This window comes from Phoxinus phoxinus (genome assembly GCF_949152265.1).
Source record: "Phoxinus phoxinus genome assembly, chromosome: 15".
NCBI lineage: Eukaryota > Metazoa > Chordata > Actinopteri > Cypriniformes > Leuciscidae > Phoxinus > Phoxinus phoxinus.
The window spans coordinates 23,137,215-23,159,990 of record NC_136890.1 but is presented as its reverse complement, the minus strand read 5'-3'; the positions used below and the strand labels follow the sequence as shown (position 1 = coordinate 23,159,990).

Genomic DNA, 22,776 nt, shown 5'->3' with positions numbered 1-22,776 from the left:
GAATTGTTATTACTGCCATAATAGCTGAATATATCTGTTGCGACTCCTTTAACATTCTTTTGAATATGAGATGGTGAGATCACTTACATTTAAAAAATAAAAAAAATAAAAATCTGGTCTATTTTTGATTGAAGAATTGTATTTATTTGTTTATTTGTTATCTTTAATTGGTTCATATATAGGGTTAAAATAAATGTAATGCATTTGTCTGTGTTGCAGAATGACACAATCATTCCAAAAAATATTGATAAATGTTGGTAAACTCTTATACAATGTTTCCTTTATGGACATAATTCATGTTTCCAATAAGAGCCAGTTTTTTTTTTTCTTCAATATCCAGTTCCTTCAAGATACGGAGAGTGTCCTCATCAGCATCTGTGAACGTAGTATCCTGTGATGTATCCAACTATGTATATGACTACCATCACAGTCAAAGATGCTGCCACTTTCAGCACGATACCCAGCCGTCCAGTGCACAGACTGTTATAGAGTCTATAGGGCACAGATGAGATTGACATGAGTTATCTGATTTACTCCAATAACAACTTATGCAATTTTGCTTTAACACTGTTTATTTTTCAGTTCTCTGAAAACTAGAATCATATAGTGGATTCTCACCCAGTCAGTCTGGACTGTGACTGCGGTACGGGCATATTCATGTTGTCTTCACTCCAGCGGTTGTAGTGAACACTGGCCTCATTAGACTCCATTTATTTCCAGCTTTCTGTTCCTCAAAGTCAGCTAAAAAAGAAAGTAAATAAAAAGGAGAAGCTACAGTAGAAAACGAGTTTAACAAAAACGTACCCTGCGACTTTTAGACATAAAAATCACTTCAGGAAAGTTTACTTTCAGGTAGGCTTTGGCTGTGTCTTGGATAGTGAATCATTCAGCAGTTCAGTTATCAACGATAAAGAAGAGTTAATGAATAATATAAAGAATGTTAGTGACTGAGGTTCATTACATGAATAGTATATACAGTATACAGCTGCTATATTTTGTATATATATTCAGTGGTTGTTGTTCCTAAAGTTTGTACTGCATCACATTAATGTTCCAATCAAAACATTGATACAATGATTCTGCTTTATTTGCAAATCTGTCTGCCGATTGAAGCATAATTTGAGTACTCACATGTTCTCATGACATCAACTGGGAAGTCATCAAATCCTGAGTCTCTCACACTGTCTTTTATGTGAGCAGCGGGTCCATGAGGACATTTGGGTAACCTTTGCTCACAGCCCGTCATAAATTAAATCCCTTAACTGCTCTCTTGGTTAATAAAAATAAATGTGTCTTGTTCCCTGAGTGAACTAGGCTTATTATTGTGAAGAACTAGTGTGCCATATTATCAAATAAATAAATATTTCATTAAAAACATCAACTTATCTTTATATAAACAAGTTAAATCTTATGAAATCCCTGCAGAATTGAATACACTGTCATGATGTTAAGATGTTAATACTTTTCATTTTTCATCTGAAAGCTTACTCACTTTAGGGGTGAAAACAGCCACGTATTTTACAGAGAATTAGTTCTTTAACCATGCATTTTATGTGATCTCTGACTCTGGCCTTACTCCCAACTTACTTACTGCATACTATGATATATAATGTTTAATAATCACAGTAGTATAATATTCCTTTCATTCACACACAAAAAAAGTGAGTATAATAAAGATTCTCAAAATCACTCCCCTGTTCAATTCTGTAGTAGGTTATGCTGCTGTGGTCTTTGTCACGTTCATCCACTCCAGTAGGAGGCAGCAGCAGAATCACATAAGACATATAGCGCTACTGTTCTACTGCAGATTACTGAAGAAAATTGTAAACATCCTGATCCCGCAAGAATAAAAAAAATGAGGAGATGCTGCCTTGTTTTATGAAATGTTTGTTTATTTAATGTTTATTTGCGGATGACAGACATTTTTCAAATTATAGCACTGAATGTATTGCACTAGGATTTTTCGCAGAGGACTCGCATGTATTACTGAATGCACAGATATTCTGAAGCAACCATGCATGATCGCTGACATGTAGACTATCGTCAGTTCATTAAAGTTTTTTTGCGATTTCACTATGGCCACTCTGACAAGGCAGGACCTCAATTTTGGCCAAGGTAAATTGCAGTTCATTTGTAAATTTACTGCACGGTACAGCTTTCAAATAACACAATTCTGAGTATTCTGGTTGTATTGGTCATTTGCAGTTGTTGCTGACATTCTTTGTGAGTTTTTGGAAGTGGCCATTCACCTCATCCTCTATGTCAGAGAAGTTTATCCGTCTGGCATCTTTCAGAAAAGGAAGAAATATAACGTTCCTGTGCAGGTAATGTTTTTTAAGATTTATGATAGCTCTGTAATGCACTCTTAAATCAATGTTTTTGGAAATCTTATAAAATTTTTCAACACAAGTGAGCCCAAAGGTAGTGCTGAATGGAAGAAATTATTTGACCACTTATGTTTAATTTGACAGATGTCATGCCATCCTGAGTTAAATCAGTACATTCAAGACACGCTCAGTTGTGTCAAGCCATTGATAGAGAAGGTGAGTTTTTATTTAATTTTTGATGAATGTACACATTTGAAAGAAAAACAGGTTAAGCAATATAATATAAAACCGCTCCATCTTTACAAAACGTAAGTTAGTGGATAAGGCATGTTTGATGTTGTTTGTGCAGAATGAGGCTGAGAAGGTTGTAGTGGTGATCATGGATAAAGAGCATCATCCAGTGGAGAGATTTGTGTTTGAGATCTCACAGCCTCCACTGCTGTCCATCAGGTGAGTTACAGTGGGTTCAGTGTTTTTGAAGCAAACATTGTGCATGTCTTTCATACGTGTATGATTTTTCTGTGTCAGCTCAGAGACTCTGCTGTCCCATGTGGAGCAGCTGCTGAGAGCTGTGATTCTAAAAATCAGTGTGTGTGACGCTGTTCTAGACACCAATCCTCCAGGTAGGTGCTCAGCCTTCAACACAAACCAAGCTACCTGGATAATGACCTTACACTTATTGAATAAAGTTTTAATAGATTTACATTACTGTGCTTATTTTCTCTCTGCAGGATGTACATTCACAGTGCTGGTACACACCAGGGAAGCTGCCACAAGAAACATGGAAAAAGTTCAGGTCATCAAGGTGTGTTAAAACCCCCTTTTTATTTTTTTTTGCTCACTCTGGTGACTGGATATCTAAGTGAATCTTGCTAGAAAGCCAAAAACAAAAACTTTACATACAAACTTATGAAAGCTTGTTTGCACCATGGAGTAAAAATATTTATTAAGTCAGAATTGTGAGATAAAAAGTCACAATTACTTTTTTTTATTTTTTTTATTCCATGGTGGAAACAAGCTTTCATGCAAACCTGATGTGAAGTCTTAGGCCTTGTCCCAAATGGCACACTTCATGTGGACTGTCAAGTCATCTTCATTTATATAGCGCTTTTAACAATGTAGATTGTTTCAAAGCTGCTTTACAGAGATAAACATATAATTTAAGGTAACAGATTGTTTTGGCTTTATAGCGGTTCTTGAATAATGTTATTTTCCAGCTAAAGTTAGTTTTGTTTGATTCACTTCTGTCGAAAGGATAATTTGTTATTAAATTAGGGGCCGCTAAGACGACACCGTTCTCTCTCAACAGACTTTAAACGTGAACCTGTGAGAAACGCTGATGGCGCTCACGTGCGCATCAAGAATTAATTCTATAGTTATGTGCATTTGAATATGTGCGCATGTTTGTAATTCCCTACAAACCAAGCCTAAACAAACTACTTGTCCTGCCTATAAATTTGATACAAAATTTTATTTTATCTTACCACTACGGGGTAGATACGTGAATTTTCCACAATGCTTTATCTGTAGAGTGGTAAAGGGATCCTCCATAGGGAGAGGCTAGTTGGCACTTCAGCACTTGCAGTCTTGAAGTATAATTTCCTGCTGTCTCTTTGAAACACGTGGAAAGCTGAAAATTCAGTCGTTCAACAGTGGGCCACTCCCAAAAAGATAAACTAATATGTTTTCAAGGTTGCTTGGTCTAAATATATGGCTGCAAAAGCATGCAACATGAAGGGGCTGAACCTAATTGACATTTTTGGAGTTTAAGACTTACTTTGCTTACCACAGCTATGCAGATGACACCAGATCTACTCAGCCCTATCGCCTAACGACTACAGCCCTATTGATTCCCTGTGCTAATGCATTGATGAAATTAACATTTGGATGTGCCAAAACTTTCTTCAGTTAAACATAAAGTCATTGCATTTGGAAACAAAGATGAAGTTCTCAAAGTGAATGCATACCTTGACTCTAGGGGTCAAAATTATTATCCTATTATCAACTATTATCTCAAAAATATTTCAAGAATTAGATATTTTGTATCCAGTCAAGATTTGCCTTTATCACCCACAGGGTGGACTATTGTAATGGACTCCTCACTGGTCATACAGAACGCTGCTGCCAGGATTCTGAGCAGAACCAGAAAATCTGAACAAATCACACCAGTCCTCAGGACTTTACACTGGCTCCCAGTTACATTTAGAATTGACTATAAAGTACTATTACTTTATAAATATAAATCACTCAATGGCCTAGGACCTCAATACATTGCAGATATGCTCACTAAATATAAACCCAACAGATCACTAAAATCATTAGAATCAAGTTAGTTTGAAATATCAAGTGTTCACTCAAAGCAAGGCGAGTCTGCAAAGAACTAAAACTAATTCCCCACATGGCGGCAGTGTTGCAGGATGGAGTTTTTAGAACAAAGAGATCTTGAGATACGCTATTGAGGATGAACTTTCAGTTTTAGAAACACAAATACAGGGGCTATTGAAGGAGCAGTAATAGTTATTTGTACGGACAACCTTGTTGGAAACTTCCCGAGTTATGGATTCTTTGCGGGAGCACCGCTTTAATGTGCTGTCAACATCTAGACAGAGGAATGTCATTCATGACAGGAATGCATTTCAGATAAAGACTGCTCAAGTTTGTTTTACACCTGCTCCATCTTACAATGTATCTTGACTATACCAAAGGAGGAAATCCCAATACGGTATGGAATTTTATATCGGATTAAAGGATAAAAATTATGAATTAAAAATAAATGGAACTTAATTGACACTTAAACAGTTGCTATATCAACAACCTATCAAAGAAAATACTTGCGATTTTGCTACCCGTCATGTGAACGAGAAGTGCGTTCAAACTCGGATATGCAAGTGGCTGCCGTGGTAACGGACAACAATACCTTAACTGACTAATGTAGAATAACTTTTATTTGAGGAAATTTTATTCTAATAGGCTGGCCTGGTTTGAACTTATTGGTCCTGCGATGCCTGTTGATTTGAATAAATCTATATAATGGCTAACGTTGTTTAAGTGAATGCTGAAGTTTAATATACAATGATCATAATGCAAGGCAAGCACATCCCATGTATCTGACCTATTTATAGCAGTATTCAGTATGGGATTTGACTGTTCATAGATTAAGTAGTATTTTTCCAATGGTTCTTGTAACGTTATACAGACGGGGTTAGACTAGTCGACTGCAAAATTTCCGTTTAAGCATTAATGAAATTAGTCTTGGGCATCCCCAGTTAATACTTATTAATTAATTATTAATTATTGCTTTGAGTATTTTTTATATTGCTTTTATATATATATATATATATATATATATATATATATATATATATATATATATATATATATATATATATATAATTTTGTATTGCCAATATTTGTTTTTATGCTTGTGAAGCACTTAGAGCTGCATTTCATGTATCAAAAGTGCTATACAAATAAACGTTTATTGTTATTATCTATAGCTGGAATCAGCTTCCAGAAGAGATGTGCTCCAACAGTAGCCACATTCAAATCCAGACTCATAAAAAAGAAATGCTTTCAGTAAATTACTATTTAAATTTTTGGATGAACTATCCTTTTAAAACTATCATCTCTGCACATTCTTGTCTTATCGGCTTTACAGGATTTTCCATGGATTGTAGCAGATGAGCAGGAAGTTTACATGGAAGAGGCTAAACTCATTCCTCTAAAAACAATGACTTCTGATATTCTCAAGGTGAGACATTCCCAACAGTCAATTTTATTGCTGGCACAAAATGCTCTTGGATCATTCTTAGTGTAAAAGCAACAAATTAAATATTGAGATTTTTCACTCACACACTGATGTGCTGATACAGTATTAAATTAAATACACGCGTCTAAAAATCTTAAAAATAAGTATTTCAGAATGACCTTATTCTATTTTCTGCCACAAAGCTACTCCATTGACACAGAACACCATGTTCTTGTAAAAAAAGGAAGCAACACGTGTTTTTAGAAGAAGAAAAAAGTGTAAATACTAGTAACAGTCTTGGAACATTATAAAATGTGTTTTCTCCTTTCCTCTAAACAGATGCAACTCTATGTAGAAGAAAAGACACAGAAAACTTGATGCACTGCAAGTGGAGCATGAACGATTCTGTTAGTTTCTGTTTCTACAGGAAACAGGAAGTGGTTTTAAGTCATGTGTATGTATTTCTCAGAAACTTAAAGGAAATATATTGAGCTGGACTTTACTTATTTTAAGTAAGTAGAATTAATGTTTATCAGTATCTTTTGCCTGTTTAATTTGTATCACTTTTTGCTCAAGATTTGTCAATGTGCTGAAATTGTCCTGTGTTTTATTTTTAAATCAATTTTGTCATTTTTCACTACTCATTAAATGTCACTAGATTTCCTTCTTCCTCTACCTGCAGCTCTGTGCTAAACCAAACAAGCCTTTTGGATCAAGTAAACAGTAAATTCAGTTCACGAATGCATACGTTTAATGCTAGAATCGGTTCATTTAGTACATTTTTTTAAAAGAATTAAGTAAAAGGGAAAGTGGTCCACATTACCATATTTTTGTACAGACAGGAATAAATAGTTTTTAAAGCTATATTTCTAAATTAAGAATTTCTGAAAATAAATGTATCATACAAGCTCCGAGTGTTTTCATGGCAAAAGTTTAGTGATCCAACTGCAGTGTCAATCAACAGTCGTGTGCGGGGCTTGTGCAATTCTACTCACATTGCATTGATTTTACGTCACATTGCATTGATTCTGAGAACAGCTCGTTCTGAGACAGTGCTTATGATTTATAGGGATTTTTAAAAAAAACACTGGTTGGATTTTTATCATTATAGGGTGGTTGTATACACACACTGCCAACACACATTTATGTACAAATGAATTTTACAAAGTGAATTTTGCATAATAGGTGCCCTTTAAAGTTCACAAAAGCAGACATTCCTGTACATTTAGGACTGTGTTTAAAGAAGTAGAAGAGAAAGTAGTTCATGAAAGTCACATGCATGAAAGCAGAATTTTTTTCCTGTGATGGGAAGTTGGTGCACTTTTTTTTTTTTTTACAGCAGATTTGTTTAAAATATTTTCATTACTAAGTATTTTGAGCTGAATTGTGAACTTGTTAAGTTGCATTTTTCAAAAAGATTGAGTTAGACTTGAGCTGAAAGTACAAATTATTGTTTCATGACCCTTTAAGTATAAGTAGAATTATTGTTTACCAATATATCTGTATATTTTGCTTCTATTTAATTTTTATCACGGTTTTGTGTACTAATATGATCCTGTTTTTTTTTTTTATAATATATTTATTATTTTCAGATGAAGATGAGTGTGGTGCGCACAGCCATCTTTAGAATTGTGTTTGAACTTCCGTTTTGCGGTAGCTCTATAAGTATTTACAGCCTCAAATATGTTAATAGTCAATTAATAGCTGCAATAATTAAATATTTAAGTAGGCTAGTCTATGTAAAAGACCAATAGAACTAATATAATGTTTTGATTATATTGATTAGACAGGCCGTAGGCTAATGTGTGTTTTGTATATGTATGGTCTTATTATCTGATTTTAAATTTGAAAGTAAAGTAAGTTACAATATTTATGTTACATCCGCTGCGCAGATGATAGGTACACATATATTGTAATTTGATAATGGTGTAGGGAGTTCTAAATGCGATTATTGTCAGCGAAGAACTATAGCTACCGGTAATTTAGTTTCAAAACATTCAGAGAACATTCAAAAGTAACATTATCAAGAAGCTCTTGGAACATATTTTTTGGAGTCTATAGTTGTATATTTAGCAAATCGGGTGTCTTTTTCAATTTGTTTTCTTAATATTGAACTCATTAGCAGATCAAGGTCCCTCTGTAAAATGTAATGGACCACCCACATTTATCAGAACATCAGGTGCATGTGTCCTAAGTTTCTCTCAATTGAAGAACATCAAAAGAACACAGGCAGCTCTAGAATTCATGATGAGCTGTCTGTGAATTCCCTGTGGCATGTTTACACAATTTTAAATGATGTTGTCATTGTCACATGTAGCCATGTGTTTACCCTCCTTGCATTATTTGTTTCACAAGTGAAGAGGTTAAATAATTATAACAGAATCCATTTAACCTACATAATGCTGCCACTTGTTTTCAATTTCAGGCTTTGGTGTAGAGTGGAAAATGTTCATGTTGAACTAAATTATATCTGTTCTTGGTGCAAAAACTTTGATATGAGGGATAGTTTTAAGTAAAATATTTGAGAAATGTCTCAGTGTTTTTGTTTTTTCAATGGAAGTCAATGGTAAAACTGTTTAATACTGTAACGAAGTTCGTTGTCCTGGGAAGAAGGAGGCGGGAACCGGCGAACATTCAAAAGACTTTAATGACACAAAATAAAACAAATACAAAATGAAAGTAAAAGACAGTAGCATCTCACGGACGACTGCGGTCACATATAATAAAACAAAACATCAAATAAATTCCAGGCCTGGCCTCTCTCGATCTTTACAGTCGGAGCGAAGGTGAAGTCCTTTATGCCTGGTTCAGATTACACGATTTTTTTGTCGGTTACGATAGTCACTGTGTCAGATTACACGATTTTGAATCCTAAAATCTTGTCGTGTCGTGGACAAGAAACATGTCAGACTACACGTTGCTTTCTGACCAGTCATCGCGTGCCGTCGCAGACATTCACTCGCACATATTCACTCGCACATATACTATGTCATATACACACGCACTCACTCTCACACGTATACACACACACACACACACACACACACTGGGGTGAGGGACAGTCCCGAAGTTTGAAGCTTTGTCCCGCAAGTCATAAGCAGTGTCCCACATTTTAATTTTGTCTGCATCATTTTATTTAATCGTCCTTTTAAATTACAATTATACAAAAAAAAAAGTTAATAAGAAAACACTGAACGTGCGCAGCCGTTATTATTGGTTCTAGCCAGAGCGGGAATTCGGGAAAACAAACACTGAGAAAAAAAAAAAAATTCTGCAATAGAAAAATGGATCTATCCGGAGCTCCCGAGAAGAAAAAGCGTCTTTGTTCGTAAGGAATGGGAGAAAAAAATATATACATGGTTAAAACCAGTTACAGGTGACCCTAAAAAAGGAGATTGCTGTGTAGCCACCGAAGTTTCACCATCACGCATGGAAAAGACACAAAAATAGGCTACTGAATCCGGTAAGAACGCATTTAATCTGTAGTCTTTCCTAATGGAATTTGTGTTTATTTGGAAATGTGCTTTTTAGCGATTGGATTATTATTTTCACTTAATTATTTAGATTGAATAGACCCGTGCTGTTAAAATGAGTTTTATATTAGGCTATTAGTGACGTTCACAGCGCCGGTCAGCGCCGTCATAGACTAACATTTTTATAAAGCTAGCAAAGACATCTAACGTTAATATAAAATCAATATTTATTCACCTATAATAATAGTAAGTTATCTCCCTCGTGTCCCGCGAAATCAGGTCTGACCTGCAACAGAGCAATATAGCCAGGTGGTCACCCTAGCACACACACTCACTAGCACACACTCTGTCTCGCTCGCTCACTCACTCACTCTCGTCGTGGAGGACCGAAAAAAAATCAAACATGCTAGTCTTTTTGTCGTGATGTCGTGAAGCATCGCAGACGCGACGTAGGTTGTCGCCCACTATGACACACTATACGAGATGAAACGATCAAATCTTGCGTCCCGACGCCCGTTGTCGTTTACGAATCCCCACGACACCCTGCGTCAAACGAATCGTGCCAAAATCGGGCTAAAATCGTGTAATCTGAACCAGGCATAACACAGTCCTTTATGCTTCCGCTCCTCCGTGAGAGATTCGAGACCAGTGCGCCTCACAGGTGTCTTTCATCATTAATCACTACCAGCCTCGCGCCATTCTCTCACGTCTCTCGACTCCGTCCTGCTCGCCAGTTACCTATACAATCTTCAAAATATCTTCTTTTACACATAATAAGGTATTTAAAACTGGTTTGGAATGAGATGAGGGTGAGTAAATGAACTGATTGAGATCTAAGTATTTTATGTTTTTATAGTTATATACGTGACACCGTTTCCTCAAAGCAAGAAGGTCACCAGTTCGAGTCCCAAGAGGCCTTTCTGTGTGGAGTTTGGATGTTCCCCCTGTGCTTGTGCATGGGTTTCCTCCGGGTGCTCCGGTTTCTCCCACAGTCCAAAGACATACAGGTTAGATGGATTGGCCCTAGAAGAGTGTGTGTGTGTGTGTGTGTGTGTGTGTGTGTGTGTGTGTGTGTGAACTTTTCTGTTCTTTTCACCACTCAACCACTTTTCTGTTTGTTATAGATGTGGGAGTTTTACCTGTGAGATTTCCATATGATTCATCTGGCATTTAAATTACATTCATTATACACATACAACATTATACACTTCAATTATACAAGTTCACCCAACAATGAAAAATGTGTCATCAATGACTCACCCACGTCATTCCAAACCTGTAAGGCTTTTGTTAATGTTTGAATCACAAATAAAGATCTTTTCAAAGAAATCTGAGCAATTTCTGTCCCTCCATTGATTGCCTACACAACTACCACTGTCACTTCAAAAAGTTCATAGAGATTGTAAAACTAAACTAATCCATATGAATCGAGCAGTTTAGTCCAAATTTTCTGAAGAGACTCGATCGCTTTATATGATGAACAGATTGAATTTATGCTTTTATTTATATATAAACTTTGATCAGCGAACATGAAGAGAAGCTCAACCGTGATACGCGAGAACAAACCTCATTGCTTCTTGCATAAGCTCAAATATGCTGCGTAAAACATGAGAATTGGTTCTCGCACATCAAGCTAACATGCTAGAGCTTCTGTTTACCATATCTGATGTTTATATTTTATATGTTGAGAATGTTTATATATGAATAAAATTCAGATTTTGTTTAGTTTTAAAATCTCTTTATTAACTTTTTGAAGTGTCAAATTTTTGAAGCGTCAAATTGGTAGTGGTGTAGCTGTCTATGGAGGGACAGAATTCTCTTCAGATTTCATTAAAAGATCTTCATTCAGTGTTTCGAAGATTAACGCAGGTCTTACTGGTTTGGAATGAAATTAGGTGAGAAAATTATGACAGAATTCTAATTTTTTGAATGAACAAACCCTTTAAGATAATTTAATTTATGACGTCACGTTTATAATTTAGTTGAACTACATAGTTTAACTATATTTAGAATAGTTTTGTCTTTTGAGAAAATGTAGTAAGTGCTGTTGTCCAGCATCTTAAAATGTTAAACATTTTTTTAAATGAATGCTTAACCTTTCATTCCTGGATAGGTTATATGAGAGATGGGCATTTTGTAAATTCAATTGTCATTCCTTCTGTCCTTCTGAGTTGACATGTTATATACTAGTTCATTCATGTAAGCGTAAAAATTTCAAAAGTCAATATGTTTTGAGACCCAAAATACATTTTAGTCAAATGGATTTAAAAGAGATTACAAGTGGGCATTGAGAAAAAGGCGCTATTGGACACATTGAAGACATGTTTAATAATTAAACACTGGGGAGATGTTAGGGTCTGGCACAATTTATCTCTTTTTTTTTTCTTTCTTCCTGAAAGGCATCTAACACAAATCTCTTTTTCAGCTCCATGAGACAAAATTATCACCTCTGGACCAGCGATGATGATTTTATTAGTTCCCCAATATGTGTACTATAATCTCTCAACATTACTACCTCTACTCATCATGAAAATCATGCTTTGCATGGCAACTTGTAATAATGGAGAATATGAAATTAATGGAGAGTGTTGTCCAATGTGTGATCCAGGTAAGTCCAACTGTTCTTCATCTTATCGTCACAACATGAGGATGAAGTCATATACTTAAAGGGGTCATGTGATTTATCAGGCTTTACACTGTCTCAACAATACTGATGAGCCCAACAACTCTAATATGCTCATTAACAATCTTTTACATTCTGATCTGGTCATAGACACTGGTAATTTTCAGTGTGCTATATAAAGCATGCAGGTGCAGTCCTATTGGCAGAAAATGTGGGGTACTTTTCATTCATCTAGACATAACTATTTTAATTTCACCTGCCATGACAAGGCAGGCCAAGTTGTTGTGAATTCTATCTGTTTATACGTTTTATTTTTGGGTTTCGATAAATTTATCAATTCCACTCAGTTCAATTCTGAATTAAGAACATTTAGTAAGTTCTAGTTAAGATCTAGTAAGTTAAACAGCAGAACACAGTGACATATACAGGAAAAGCAGAGCTGTATAAATACATTTTCATGGAGTTGCAGAAAATAGGCATAACGTTTTTTTTTTTTTTATCAGTCAAGAATCTTTTTTTTTTATTAAACAAGATGAATCAGAAAATCAGTATTCCAGTTCAGATTAATCAGAAAATCTGTATTTTTAATGTGTGTCGTACTACATTCTGATTATTTTATTTTAATAATTACAAATTGTTATGTTTACACAAGTTGTTATTTGCATAGGATTTGAATCAATAATGAATGTGTTGGTAATTATTTTCTAGGAAAGCGAGTTAATAGGCATTGTGATGAGTTCACAAGCACTACATGTGATTCGTGCCTTGTGATGATGACCTATACTAACATCCCTAATGGATTGACCAAATGTCTGCCATGTTCAGTCTGTGATCAAAGTCAGTAAAAATTACTTGATCTCATTTAGTGAATCCATTTTTCAAATCATCTTTTTTTCCAGATGACTTGTCACTAGTTTACTGACTCATTTGTCTCCTTTCTTGACAAAGGTAATGGTCTGACAGTTAAGCGGGCATGTACATTAATATCAAATACAGTGTGTGAACCATTGCCAGGTTATTACTGTATAGACCTGCACTTAAGCTGTCCAAAGGCCATGAAACATTCAACCTGCTCACCTGGACAATACGTCAACCAAACCGGTCAGTCTGTTTTCATTGAAATAGCTGCTTTATTATACATCCACAAAAAATGATAGGCTGAGATGGCATCTGAGAACTATAACTCTGCTTGCATTTATATCAAATGACATTAAGTTTCACATCAAATAAAAATTGACATTTGCATATTATTCTCTTTACAACTTTTCATTGCACATGGAAAAAAGAATCCGTTTACCATGAATATGGATTTACTACAGATCCTTATACAGACATATTGTTTGCTTTTGACTCTGGCAGCACCTGACAAAACCAACTGACAAAATCTATTGAATTATGATGAAGTAGATTATTAGTTAGTTATGATTTTTTTTATTTTTTTTTATTGCAAACTTATACATAACTACAAGCTCAGGGAAGTTAAGCAAGGTTGTATCATTTACAATGAACAAACAATGATACACCACAGAAAACATGAATATCCTGGATTTGCATACATCAAATTATGTAAATATACATACACAAAAAAGAAAAGAAAAGCATAACAATGATAATGTTAAATCATATCTTTGAATAAATCATCATAATGCATCAAAAATGTTGCACTTTTTTTGTTATTTATAAGTTTAAGGGATGAAATAAAAGAGTTACGTTCAGCAAGAAAAAGAGGAAAGCTTAAAGGAGACTTAAGCCATTTTTGCTTGTGGATGGAGAATTTTGCATACAAGATAAAGAAATTAACAACATATTCAAGGGACCGTAACTTTGGGTTTTCATAATAAAAGATAACCTCTTTGAGAGTGAAGGTGTGGGTCACATTTGTAGGACTAAAAAGAAAAGAGCTTAATTCAACCCAAAATCTATTGGTTACATACAAAATACATGGTTGGCTGTTTCTTCAACAAAACCACAAAAAGAGCCAGTTTCATCAATATCAGAATATTTAGAGATGGATAAGTTAACAGGATAGATTTTATGAAGGATTTTATAATGAATTTCCTTAACTTTGTTGGATTCACAAAATTTACAAGGCAAAAGCCAGGCCTTTTTCCAATTTATGTTTGTTACAAGGGATCCCCAATAGAATTTACCCCTTGGAGTAATCTTTCTCTTCATTTGAAAAATTGTGCGAATAATGTCTGTTGTTGCATTTACGATCCAAGAAATCAATACCGCCCAAGCGTAACGCTGGATAAACACTTTTAACTTTATTGAAGCTAAGATGATTTTTAATTAATTGGATTAAGCCTGCTGGGATAGCTTTTATCAATGTATTATATTCTTTTGGTGGAACAGGAAAGTTATGGAAATTCAAAATTAGTTATGATTGTGATGATTCATTTTGTGTGTCAGATGATGTCACTAGCTAATGTGAGACCTGTCACGTCCTTTATTGCTCCTGGAGTTGAAACTTACTTTATATTTCTGAATCTTTCTATAGGAACAGAATTTAGTGATACAGTTTGTAATGACTGTCCTGTTGGTTCATATTCAAGTGGTACACTCTGCAATTTACATACAAAGTAAGTATCATTATTTTACAACATTGATTTTCCACACTTTCTTAAAAGAAAATTTGTGCAGTTGTTTGTTTTTCTTCAGTAGACTGTAATTATTTGCTTCAGTAGATTTTGTGTTTAAATCAAGCTCTTTTCGCAGATATATATAGTTTAACTTGAGCTCCTCACTCTAACAGGTGTGAATCTCTTGGCAAAATTACAGTCATGACAGGAACACAGACGTCTGATGCTGAGTGCAGTGATGGAGCACCTTCTTTACTGATTGGGATGTCTGTTTTTGGAGTGTGTGTGGTGTTATTTGTCATAACTGTTGTTGTTGTTATTATAAAGAAGAAAAATAATCTATATAGTGTAACTTCTCCCCAAGATTTGAACCTGCATCCTTAAACTGTTTCCCAACACAGTGTGTAAAAAGACATCCATTTGATAGAATATATGGAATTAAAATAATGACAAATGTTTTTGAAACAAAAAAGCTTGTTGAATTGCACTACTTGAAAAAATATGCATTGAATTAACCATGCTTGCGTTTTAATGCATTGTATTTTTAGGGCTTGCATTTGTATCGGCTGAAATACAACATGGTTCGCGTTGTATCGCGTTGTATCGCGTTGTATCGCGTTGTATCGCGTTCCTCGACGCGCCGCTTTCCCCTGCTGGCCTCTTCGGAACCTCGGTCAAAGATTTCACCGACAGGTATGCTGAGGTACAGAAGGCGACCCAGGCGATGAAGCACTTCCTCCCGAAGCGCTCCAACTCTGCAGCAGGCTGTGCGAAACCATCTGCTCAGAGTTCACAGCCTAAGCCTCCGCCCAACGCCTCGTTTCAACGCCGCCAGACGCAGAGCTCGAGACCGCGCTCTCGATCTTCCAGCCGCCGCTGGAGTTTCGCCGATGCCCTCGCCCCCACACGGCGCGCGTTGAGACCTCGGTAGAATCAAAAGTAGCACATCTGCTTCGAGCCGAAATTCAGAAACTACTGAGCAAAGGGGCTATATAACCTTTATCTCAAGCTCAGAGCGAAGGGGGGCTTTACAGCAGATACTTCCTGGTACCCAAAAAAGACCCATACTAGATCTGAGGCAATTGAAAAAAGCGCTTATGAAACGCCAGTTCAAGATGCTCACGACCAGAAAAATCATGTTCGCCAAGGGGACTGGTTTGTGTCAATAGATCTAAAGGACTCGTATTTTCAAATACAGATTGCGTCACGTCACAGGCGATTTTTGAGATTCGCCTTCGAGGGTCAGGCATACCAGTACACAGTCCTGCCGTTCGGCTTGTCCCTGGCACCCCGTACATTTACGAAGTGCATGGACGCAGCGCTCGTTCCCCTCAAACTCCGGGCCGTTCGGGTGCTGAACTATTTGGACGACTGACTCATTCTAGCCCAATCTCATTCAGAGATCATGGTGCACAGAGCTATGTTACTGGATCACCTCGAGAATCTCGGTCTCACAGTGAACTGGGAAAAGAGTTTGCTATTCACCAGACAGATTATTTCTTTTCTGGGAATAGAACTGAACTCGCTGTCAATGACAGCACAGCTGTCGCCACAGCGCGCACTACATATTCAGCGCACAGTCAGCTCTTTCCGCTGCGGCGCTGTAGTCCCTCTCAAGAGCTTTCAAAAGATGCTAGGTCTGATGGCCTCAGCATCATCAGTCCTCCAGCTGGGCCTGCTGCGCATGCGCCCACTGCAGCTCTGGCTCAAAGGGAAGGTGCCTCACAATGCGTGGGCCACCGGTCGGCTTCGCCTCAAGGTCAATCAAGCATGCGTTGCAGCTTTGAACCCTTGGAGGTCGAAAGACTGGTACCATTCAGGTGTAAGCCTGGGGACTTCCTCGAGACTGAGGGTGGTGTCTACGGACGCATCCAACGCAGGATGGGGAGCGCTGCTCGAGGGCAGACCGCTATTTGGCCTATGGTCAGAGCGGGAGAAGCTCCTTCATATAAACTGCCTCGAGATGTTAGCAGTGAGCAAAGCGCTCACGCGCTTTCGTCCCCTGATAGCGGGTTGCCACGTCCTGGTACGTTCAGACAACATATCAGTGGTATCCTACATAAATCGCCAGGGCGGCCTCAGGTCCCTGCTGTTGTACAGGCTGACCAGACGCCTCCTGATATGGGCACGCAGCAACCTGCTCTCACTGAAAGCAGCGCACGTCCCAGGGCGCCTGAATGTTGGACCAGACAGACTGTCCAGGAACCATGTTCCGACAGAAGAATGGTCTTTGCACCCACAGACAGTACGGCTGCTGTGGAAGAAGTTCGGCAGAGCGGATATAGACCTGTTTGCGTCTCAGGAAAACGCTCACTGTATAGAATTTTTCTCGAAAAGCGAGGACGACCCTAGCCTACTCGTGGCCTCGCCATCCCCATGCTTTTCTCCCTGTCTCCCTCCTAACTCAGGTGGTGGAGCGGATCAGGGAGGAAGGATGCTCAGTGCTGCTGGTAGCGCCACTCTAGTTGAATCAGTCTTGGTTCCCAGCTGTGATGCAGTTAGCAAGCACCGCCCGTGGCCAGTGCCTCTGAGGAGGGATCTCCTTTCTCAAGCCAATGGTTCGATTTGGCATCCTTACCCGGAACTATGGTTCCTTCACGTGTGGGCCATCAACGGGTATCCGCTGTGTTAAACACGATCACGCAGGCCAGAGCTCCGTCTACGCGTCGTCTCTATGCCTCTAAGTGGTCAGTATTTTCTGGTTGGTGCACAGCTCGTGGCGTGTTACCCCCAGATTGCGGAGTGGCAGAGGTTCTATCTTTCCTACAAGAGCTGTTGGATAAGGGAAGGTCCCCTTCCACGCTCAAAGTATATGTGGTGGCGTTCTCTGAAACAGCGCTTGGCCAGTCTATTGGAAGGAACGATTTAGTCATTCGGTTCCTTAAAGGAGCTAAGAGACTGAATCCCCCCAGACCTCCCACAGTTCCCATATGGGACCTTTCTACGGTGCTGGACGCCATGAAGGGTCATCCTTTTGAGCCTCTACATGAGATTGATATTAAACACCTGTCGTTCAAGACGGTGTTTCTTCTGGCTCTCGCTTCAGTGAAGCGCATTGGGGACTTACACGCGCTCTCAGTGAGTGCTACGTGCATGGAGTTTGGGCCTAATGACTCTAGGGTTATACTCAAACCTAAGCAGGGGTATGTTCCGAAATCCCTAAATACACCGTTTAGGGCACAGGTCATTTCCCTGTCTGCCCTTCCGGTCACTGGGGGAAATGAGGACGAGAGTTTTCTCTGCCCGGTTAGGGCATTAAGAGCTTATGTGTCTCGCTCGTCTGCTTTCAGGCAGACGGAGCAGCTCTTTGTTTCGTTCAGCGGGCGTTCTAAGGGACTAGCCGCTTCGAAACAGAGCCTATCCAGATGGATTGTGGACGCTATAGCTCTAGCTTACACAACCAAAGGTAGAAGAGGGCGCAGAAGGGTGCGAATCGCCCTCATTGGGTGTGATGTCACTCTAGGTCTCGCTCGATAGGCTCAAGCAGTTGCCCGCACAGCAGCCTATCGGCGCGCGAGCTTCCTCGCCTGTGTCTGTATGCTGCGGCCACGCGTTTTACATTTATACAAAATTAAGGATAATTTTTGGCTTCAGTATTCTCGTGGAAAAGGATTTTCCCCAAAGCGTAGTTTACTACGCAGTACTCGCTCCTCTCTCTAGAGAGAACCGAGGTTACGTTAGTAACCGAGTACGTTCTCTCAATATGTCATACGTCTGAATGTAGGCCTATCTAAAACAGCGTATTTATGAAGGGCTCTTATTTTGGAATACAACATCAGAATGTCCTGAAACGTTGACGTTGACACTGTGAGAAGGTGTACTTTCCATCTGAGGTGAAATTGGTCTGTGGAAACTAGTTTTTTTATGAATTCAGCAGCCGTGTCAGACTGTGAGGTATACTACCATTTTCAGGTGAAATTGGGCATAGATAGATAGATATTTGACACATCATTTTATCTTTAAATACAGAAAAATTCCATATTTTATGGGACAGGTGCAACCCTAATCATATTGTAATTTTCTGCTCGTCCGGCACTTTGCAACAACACAGCATTGTTTCGGCTGCGACTTTCAGCATGTTTCCTACAACAACGTCTGAAGTTTACATTTTAGGTGGTGTGAGAAAGTCACATAAACCAAGCAAAATCAGAACGGACAGACTGAAACTTTTCAAGAAATTCGATTTGAATAGGATTTCAAACCACATATGGATGAAGCTTGAAACGAATTTGTAAAAGTCGCATTTCATGTGATGTTTTTTTTTTTTTTTTTTTGTTCAAATTAGCTAAATTGGATATGCACAAAAATCGGATTTGGACTTAGTAGCCTTTGCTCCATTTCTGTAAATTCGTTTTTATGAATGAATGACTCTTTCTACCCGCTGCTCTGGTCTTCATCAACATGCGCTTGCACCTCCTGCTGGTGAGGCGACTAACAGCAGATGGATATCATGCATCGGCTATTCCTCCAGTTACCGGATGTGAAACGTTGAATTTTCTGTCTAATTTGAACAACTGAATTTGTGGAAGCAAATTTGTAATGCGAAATAAAATGGACCAAAAATTCCATGTCGAATATTATAGGTTGTATTTTTAAACAGAATTAATATTGAAGGGTTGGTCAAAATCCCTTGTCTCTTTAGTTATATATATATATATATATATATATATTACATTGTTACGCTTTTGTATGTTAATTGTGTAGCCTACCAAAAAATCTGGGGAATCCCCCCCTTCATAATGAATTGAAATATTTTAAACATTGAAATAGCCTACTGAAGACAGTGAAACGTTGTTGTGAACACCAGAAAAGTTTCCTGTGTGTTGTGGACTTAAAGAGAAAAATAAATGATATCCCAAAAACAAAACAAAAAAGACAGTGCCATGTGGGGTGGAAAGGGGGAGGCTTCTGTGATGGTCCAATTGACACGGCGACTCCTAACACCGCCCCTGTTAGTTGACACCTTACTTCAGTTTGGAAGTTGGTAGTCAGGAATCAGGATTTGTATTTTATTTCATTAGAATTCATAACGACCTTCAACGGTAAGTGTTTTCAATTGATTAAATCGAGATGATTGTACGTGACTGCTGTAGCCTACATTAAATATTTGTGTGTGCAAATTGTAGGCCTATCATGAATCTGTTATTTTCAGACATCGTTATACACAGCGAAGATATCCTCATATCTTTTAAAACATCCACTGTGTTTGAGAGAAATAAACTGTAATTCGTCAACATAAATGTATTTAACGATCCTTAAAATGTTACATTACCTATTTAGATTAAGCATTTCAAGAAGATTTCTTACATTTTATATAAATAAGTTATATAGCTACAGGGTTTGCCAACTTTGACACAGGCAGGGTTGCCAGGTCTGCGCAACAATACTGGCCAACCAAAAATACCCCGTCGTCTCTCCTCTCCCCCTAGTGCGCCAAGCAAGTATAGGGCTGTGTCCGAAATCTCCCCCATACCCTTAAATATTAAAAATGTTCATACACTTTTATTGTAGAACTCTGTTTACAAAAAATAATAATGACTCAATAAAATAACAAAATAAATACCTATTTTGCCTATATAAATAAAATAATAAAAATAAAAGCCTATATAAATAAAATACCTATTTTAGCCTAAAACAAATGCTATCTCATGAAATTTGTACTACAGTTTTGTGTGAAAGATTCGTCCTTGTGCATTACAAGGATGCGCTCTCGCGAACAATGGGACCTTTTTAGTTGCACTCAGCGTCACTTCCCCCTCCTACCCGGCAAGTGTGTGTGTGTGATGGGTAGGTTTAGGGGTCGGGTTAGTGTGTGGTTAGTAGAGAGCCCTTCTAGCCAATCAGAGACGAAAAAGGTGGTACCTTCCCCTACCATATTGGGGGGGAAAATATCGTGCCCCGGAACACCCCTAGTACGGTATATCGTTGAGCAGAGGTTCAAACTCCGGTCCGAACGGCACTGGCCACGAGCTAAGGGGCTCTTCTGTCACAGAGCATATTTATTTATAGGGTTTTTTATTAGTATAAGAAAAATGAGTATAGTATTTTTTATACTTATAATTTTTTTTATATCAAAGTTTCATTTACAAATTCTTATTTTGAAATGTAAGTCTATTAAAATTGGCTTAAGCCATAGCCAATATGGTGCAGGTATGACACCACTTTGGTCATTTTCTCAGAACATTTGAGTTAGAATAGTTTATAAGAGCACAATAATAAGCATAACAAGGCTGTAAAAGCAGACTAAGCTTACCTGTTCGACGTGTCGTGATGACGTTTAATCTCCTCCGACAGCCTTTGTCTGATTAAAAACACAAAGGACAAAAAATGGTTTTATGTATTTGGATCTTTGTTTTATGCATAAACATTAATTCTGGGCTTAGAGCATTGCATCACTTGTTTGGGAAAATTGATAAGATCCAGAAAAAAACAGACACTAACCCTCAACACCTTTAAATCAGCACTTTATTCATGTTTATGTGGGTGTAGAACTCAGTACTGTCATTTTGTCATTTCAGCTGTTTCCAGAATGCAACTGTTGGAGTATTGCCATGTGTGAACATAGGCAGAGACACTTAATTCATCTCCAGGAATCTGCCAGTTACAAGAAAACTTTTGGCCAGCGGTGGCTCTGATCATAACTACTTCATCTAATATGCTGAAGAAACTAGCACATACTATTTGTCTCCGCTTTAAAAACGAATAAATAAATCTGCGTTTCACTTTATATGAACATGATTAAGTTAGGATTTGTCTTATCCATTGCTGCTGTTGTCACTTTGAACTTCGAACTGTGTTTCAGTGCGTGTGCTGGTGCTGAATATGAGGTTCATGGAGAATGCTGCCCCATGTGTGTTCCAGGTACAGTATGTGTAATGTTTGGTTCTGCCTTAAGAAAATACTGAATGAGGGACAAAGCTTAAACATTTTCAGATTTTATTAGGCAAACAAAATGAAGTTGTGTTTTCAAATAAACAAAGGAAAGTTTTTGTTTGGCTGTTAACAAATGAGTGCATGTAAAAACTACAATTGAGAAAGTATCTATCACTTGAGGAAGTAAAGTCATCCCTGTTGAAAAATCCAGCATTGCTGATCACCAGCTAGCTAGCATAAGGTTGGATTTGCATGCGGCCAGCAAGAGATGTTTGGTGCCAGTAACATCAGCTCAGTTTTGAGAACAGCATGTCTTTACTGGCCCACCAGCTAGACCAGCACTCTAACCACCATAAACCATCCTGGACCAATGTGGAAATTATGCTGGATTTTTCAGCAGTAATACTTATCTGAGAAGACATTCATCAATTTACAAAGATATTTTATATTAATGACACACTGAGTATGTCACTGTATGATTTTATGACAGAGCACAGCAGTTCACTAGTGACTCAGGAGGAGAATTCATGTTTTTCATATTTTACCTTTGTGGTAGGAACCCGTGTTCATTGGCATTGCACTGCAGATACCAGCACCACTTGTTTTCCATGTCCTGCATTAACTTACACAGACAAACCCAATGGACTCACAGCATGTTTTCCCTGCTCTCTGTGTAATGCAGGTGAGCATGTTCCACAAAACAAAGACTTGAAATAAAGCAGCGATTTCTACAGAAATTAAAAAGTGTGTTATGGTTTCCACAGGACCAAGAGGACTAAGAGTAAAGAGAAGATGCACACGCTCTGCAGATACTGTCTGTGAGCCACTGGATGGATTCTACTGCATTGAGCAAAATAAAGGCAGTTGTACATTTGCTGTGAAACACTCTGATTGTCACCCTGGACAATATATCAGACAAGCAGGTATCACAGGTGTATCTGTGTAGAATTTTAGAATAGAGAGAATATAATAGAAAGTGGCCATTATTAGTTTTGCTAAACATGTTGACAGACCCAAGTAGCCTACTTGTAATGCTATAGACTATTATTAAGACAGTTATTGTCTTCCTTACAGGAACAGCATTTACTGATACTGATTGTGGTAACTGTGCAGAAGGCACTTACTCTAATGGCTCTTTCTCTACATGTCA

General features: G+C 37.9%; 3 protein-coding genes across 6 annotated transcripts; 2 read left to right on the top strand and 1 right to left on the bottom strand.

Annotated features, from left to right (window-relative positions):
• Positions 1–260: 260 nt before the first annotated feature.
• On the bottom strand, positions 261–807 carry smim1 (small integral membrane protein 1). Its single transcript, XM_079636997.1, has 2 exons — positions 619–807; positions 261–492 (listed from the first exon to the last, which is right to left on the bottom strand). Exons 1-2 carry the CDS (start codon positions 708–710, stop codon positions 369–371), a joined length of 216 nt encoding a protein of 71 aa, XP_079493123.1. The 5' UTR covers positions 711–807; the 3' UTR covers positions 261–368.
• A 907-nt stretch (positions 808–1,714) lies between these two features.
• mad2l2 (mitotic arrest deficient 2 like 2) lies at positions 1,715–12,232 on the top strand. Of its 3 annotated transcripts, XR_013800459.1 has the most exons (10): positions 1,781–2,115; positions 2,206–2,324; positions 2,472–2,543; positions 2,677–2,777; positions 2,856–2,950; positions 3,059–3,132; positions 5,986–6,078; positions 6,415–6,587; positions 10,405–10,555; positions 11,974–12,232. XR_013800459.1 is itself a non-coding variant. In XM_079637628.1 (8 exons), exons 1-8 carry the CDS (start codon positions 2,076–2,078, stop codon positions 6,451–6,453), a joined length of 633 nt encoding a protein of 210 aa, XP_079493754.1. In that variant the 5' UTR covers positions 1,715–2,075; the 3' UTR covers positions 6,454–10,152. The 3 variants fall into 3 exon arrangements, 2 of the variants coding, with proteins under 2 accessions (XP_079493754.1, XP_079493755.1); XM_079637628.1 differs by lacking the exons at positions 10,405–10,555; positions 11,974–12,232 and having other exon boundaries at positions 1,715–2,115; positions 6,415–10,152; XM_079637629.1 differs by lacking the exons at positions 5,986–6,078; positions 6,415–6,587; positions 10,405–10,555; positions 11,974–12,232 and adding an exon at positions 4,404–5,588 and having other exon boundaries at positions 1,779–2,115.
• A 2,908-nt stretch (positions 12,233–15,140) lies between these two features.
• LOC307011668 (uncharacterized protein) lies at positions 15,141–22,524 on the top strand. 2 transcript variants are annotated; one of them, XM_079637620.1, is made up of 3 exons: positions 15,141–19,795; positions 21,272–21,614; positions 22,391–22,524. In XM_079637620.1, the coding sequence occupies exon 1, from the start codon at positions 16,159–16,161 to the stop codon at positions 17,383–17,385; it is 1,227 nt and encodes a 408-aa protein (XP_079493746.1). In that variant the 5' UTR covers positions 15,141–16,158; the 3' UTR covers positions 17,386–19,795; positions 21,272–21,614; positions 22,391–22,524. The 2 variants fall into 2 exon arrangements, with proteins under 2 accessions (XP_079493746.1, XP_079493745.1); XM_079637619.1 differs by lacking the exon at positions 22,391–22,524 and adding an exon at positions 22,183–22,308.
• Positions 22,525–22,776: the final 252 nt, after the last annotated feature.

Bases quoted from the DNA above. Each gene is read 5' to 3' on its own strand.
- smim1 (XM_079636997.1), bottom strand. From the start codon at position 710: ATGGAGTCTAATGAGGCCAGTGTTCACTACAACCGCTGGAGTGAAGAC. The intron at 493-618 runs GTGAGAATCCAC...TGTGCCCTATAG, and splicing joins TCACAGTCCAGACTGACTGG to ACTCTATAACAGTCTGTGCA.
- mad2l2 (XM_079637628.1), top strand. From the start codon at position 2,076: ATGGCCACTCTGACAAGGCAGGACCTCAATTTTGGCCAAG. The intron at 2,325-2,471 runs GTAATGTTTTTT...TTAATTTGACAG, and splicing joins AATATAACGTTCCTGTGCAG to ATGTCATGCCATCCTGAGTT. The intron at 2,951-3,058 runs GTAGGTGCTCAG...TTCTCTCTGCAG, and splicing joins TCTAGACACCAATCCTCCAG to GATGTACATTCACAGTGCTG.
- LOC307011668 (XM_079637620.1), top strand. From the start codon at position 16,159: ATGGTGCACAGAGCTATGTTACTGGATCACCTCGAGAATCTCGGTCTC.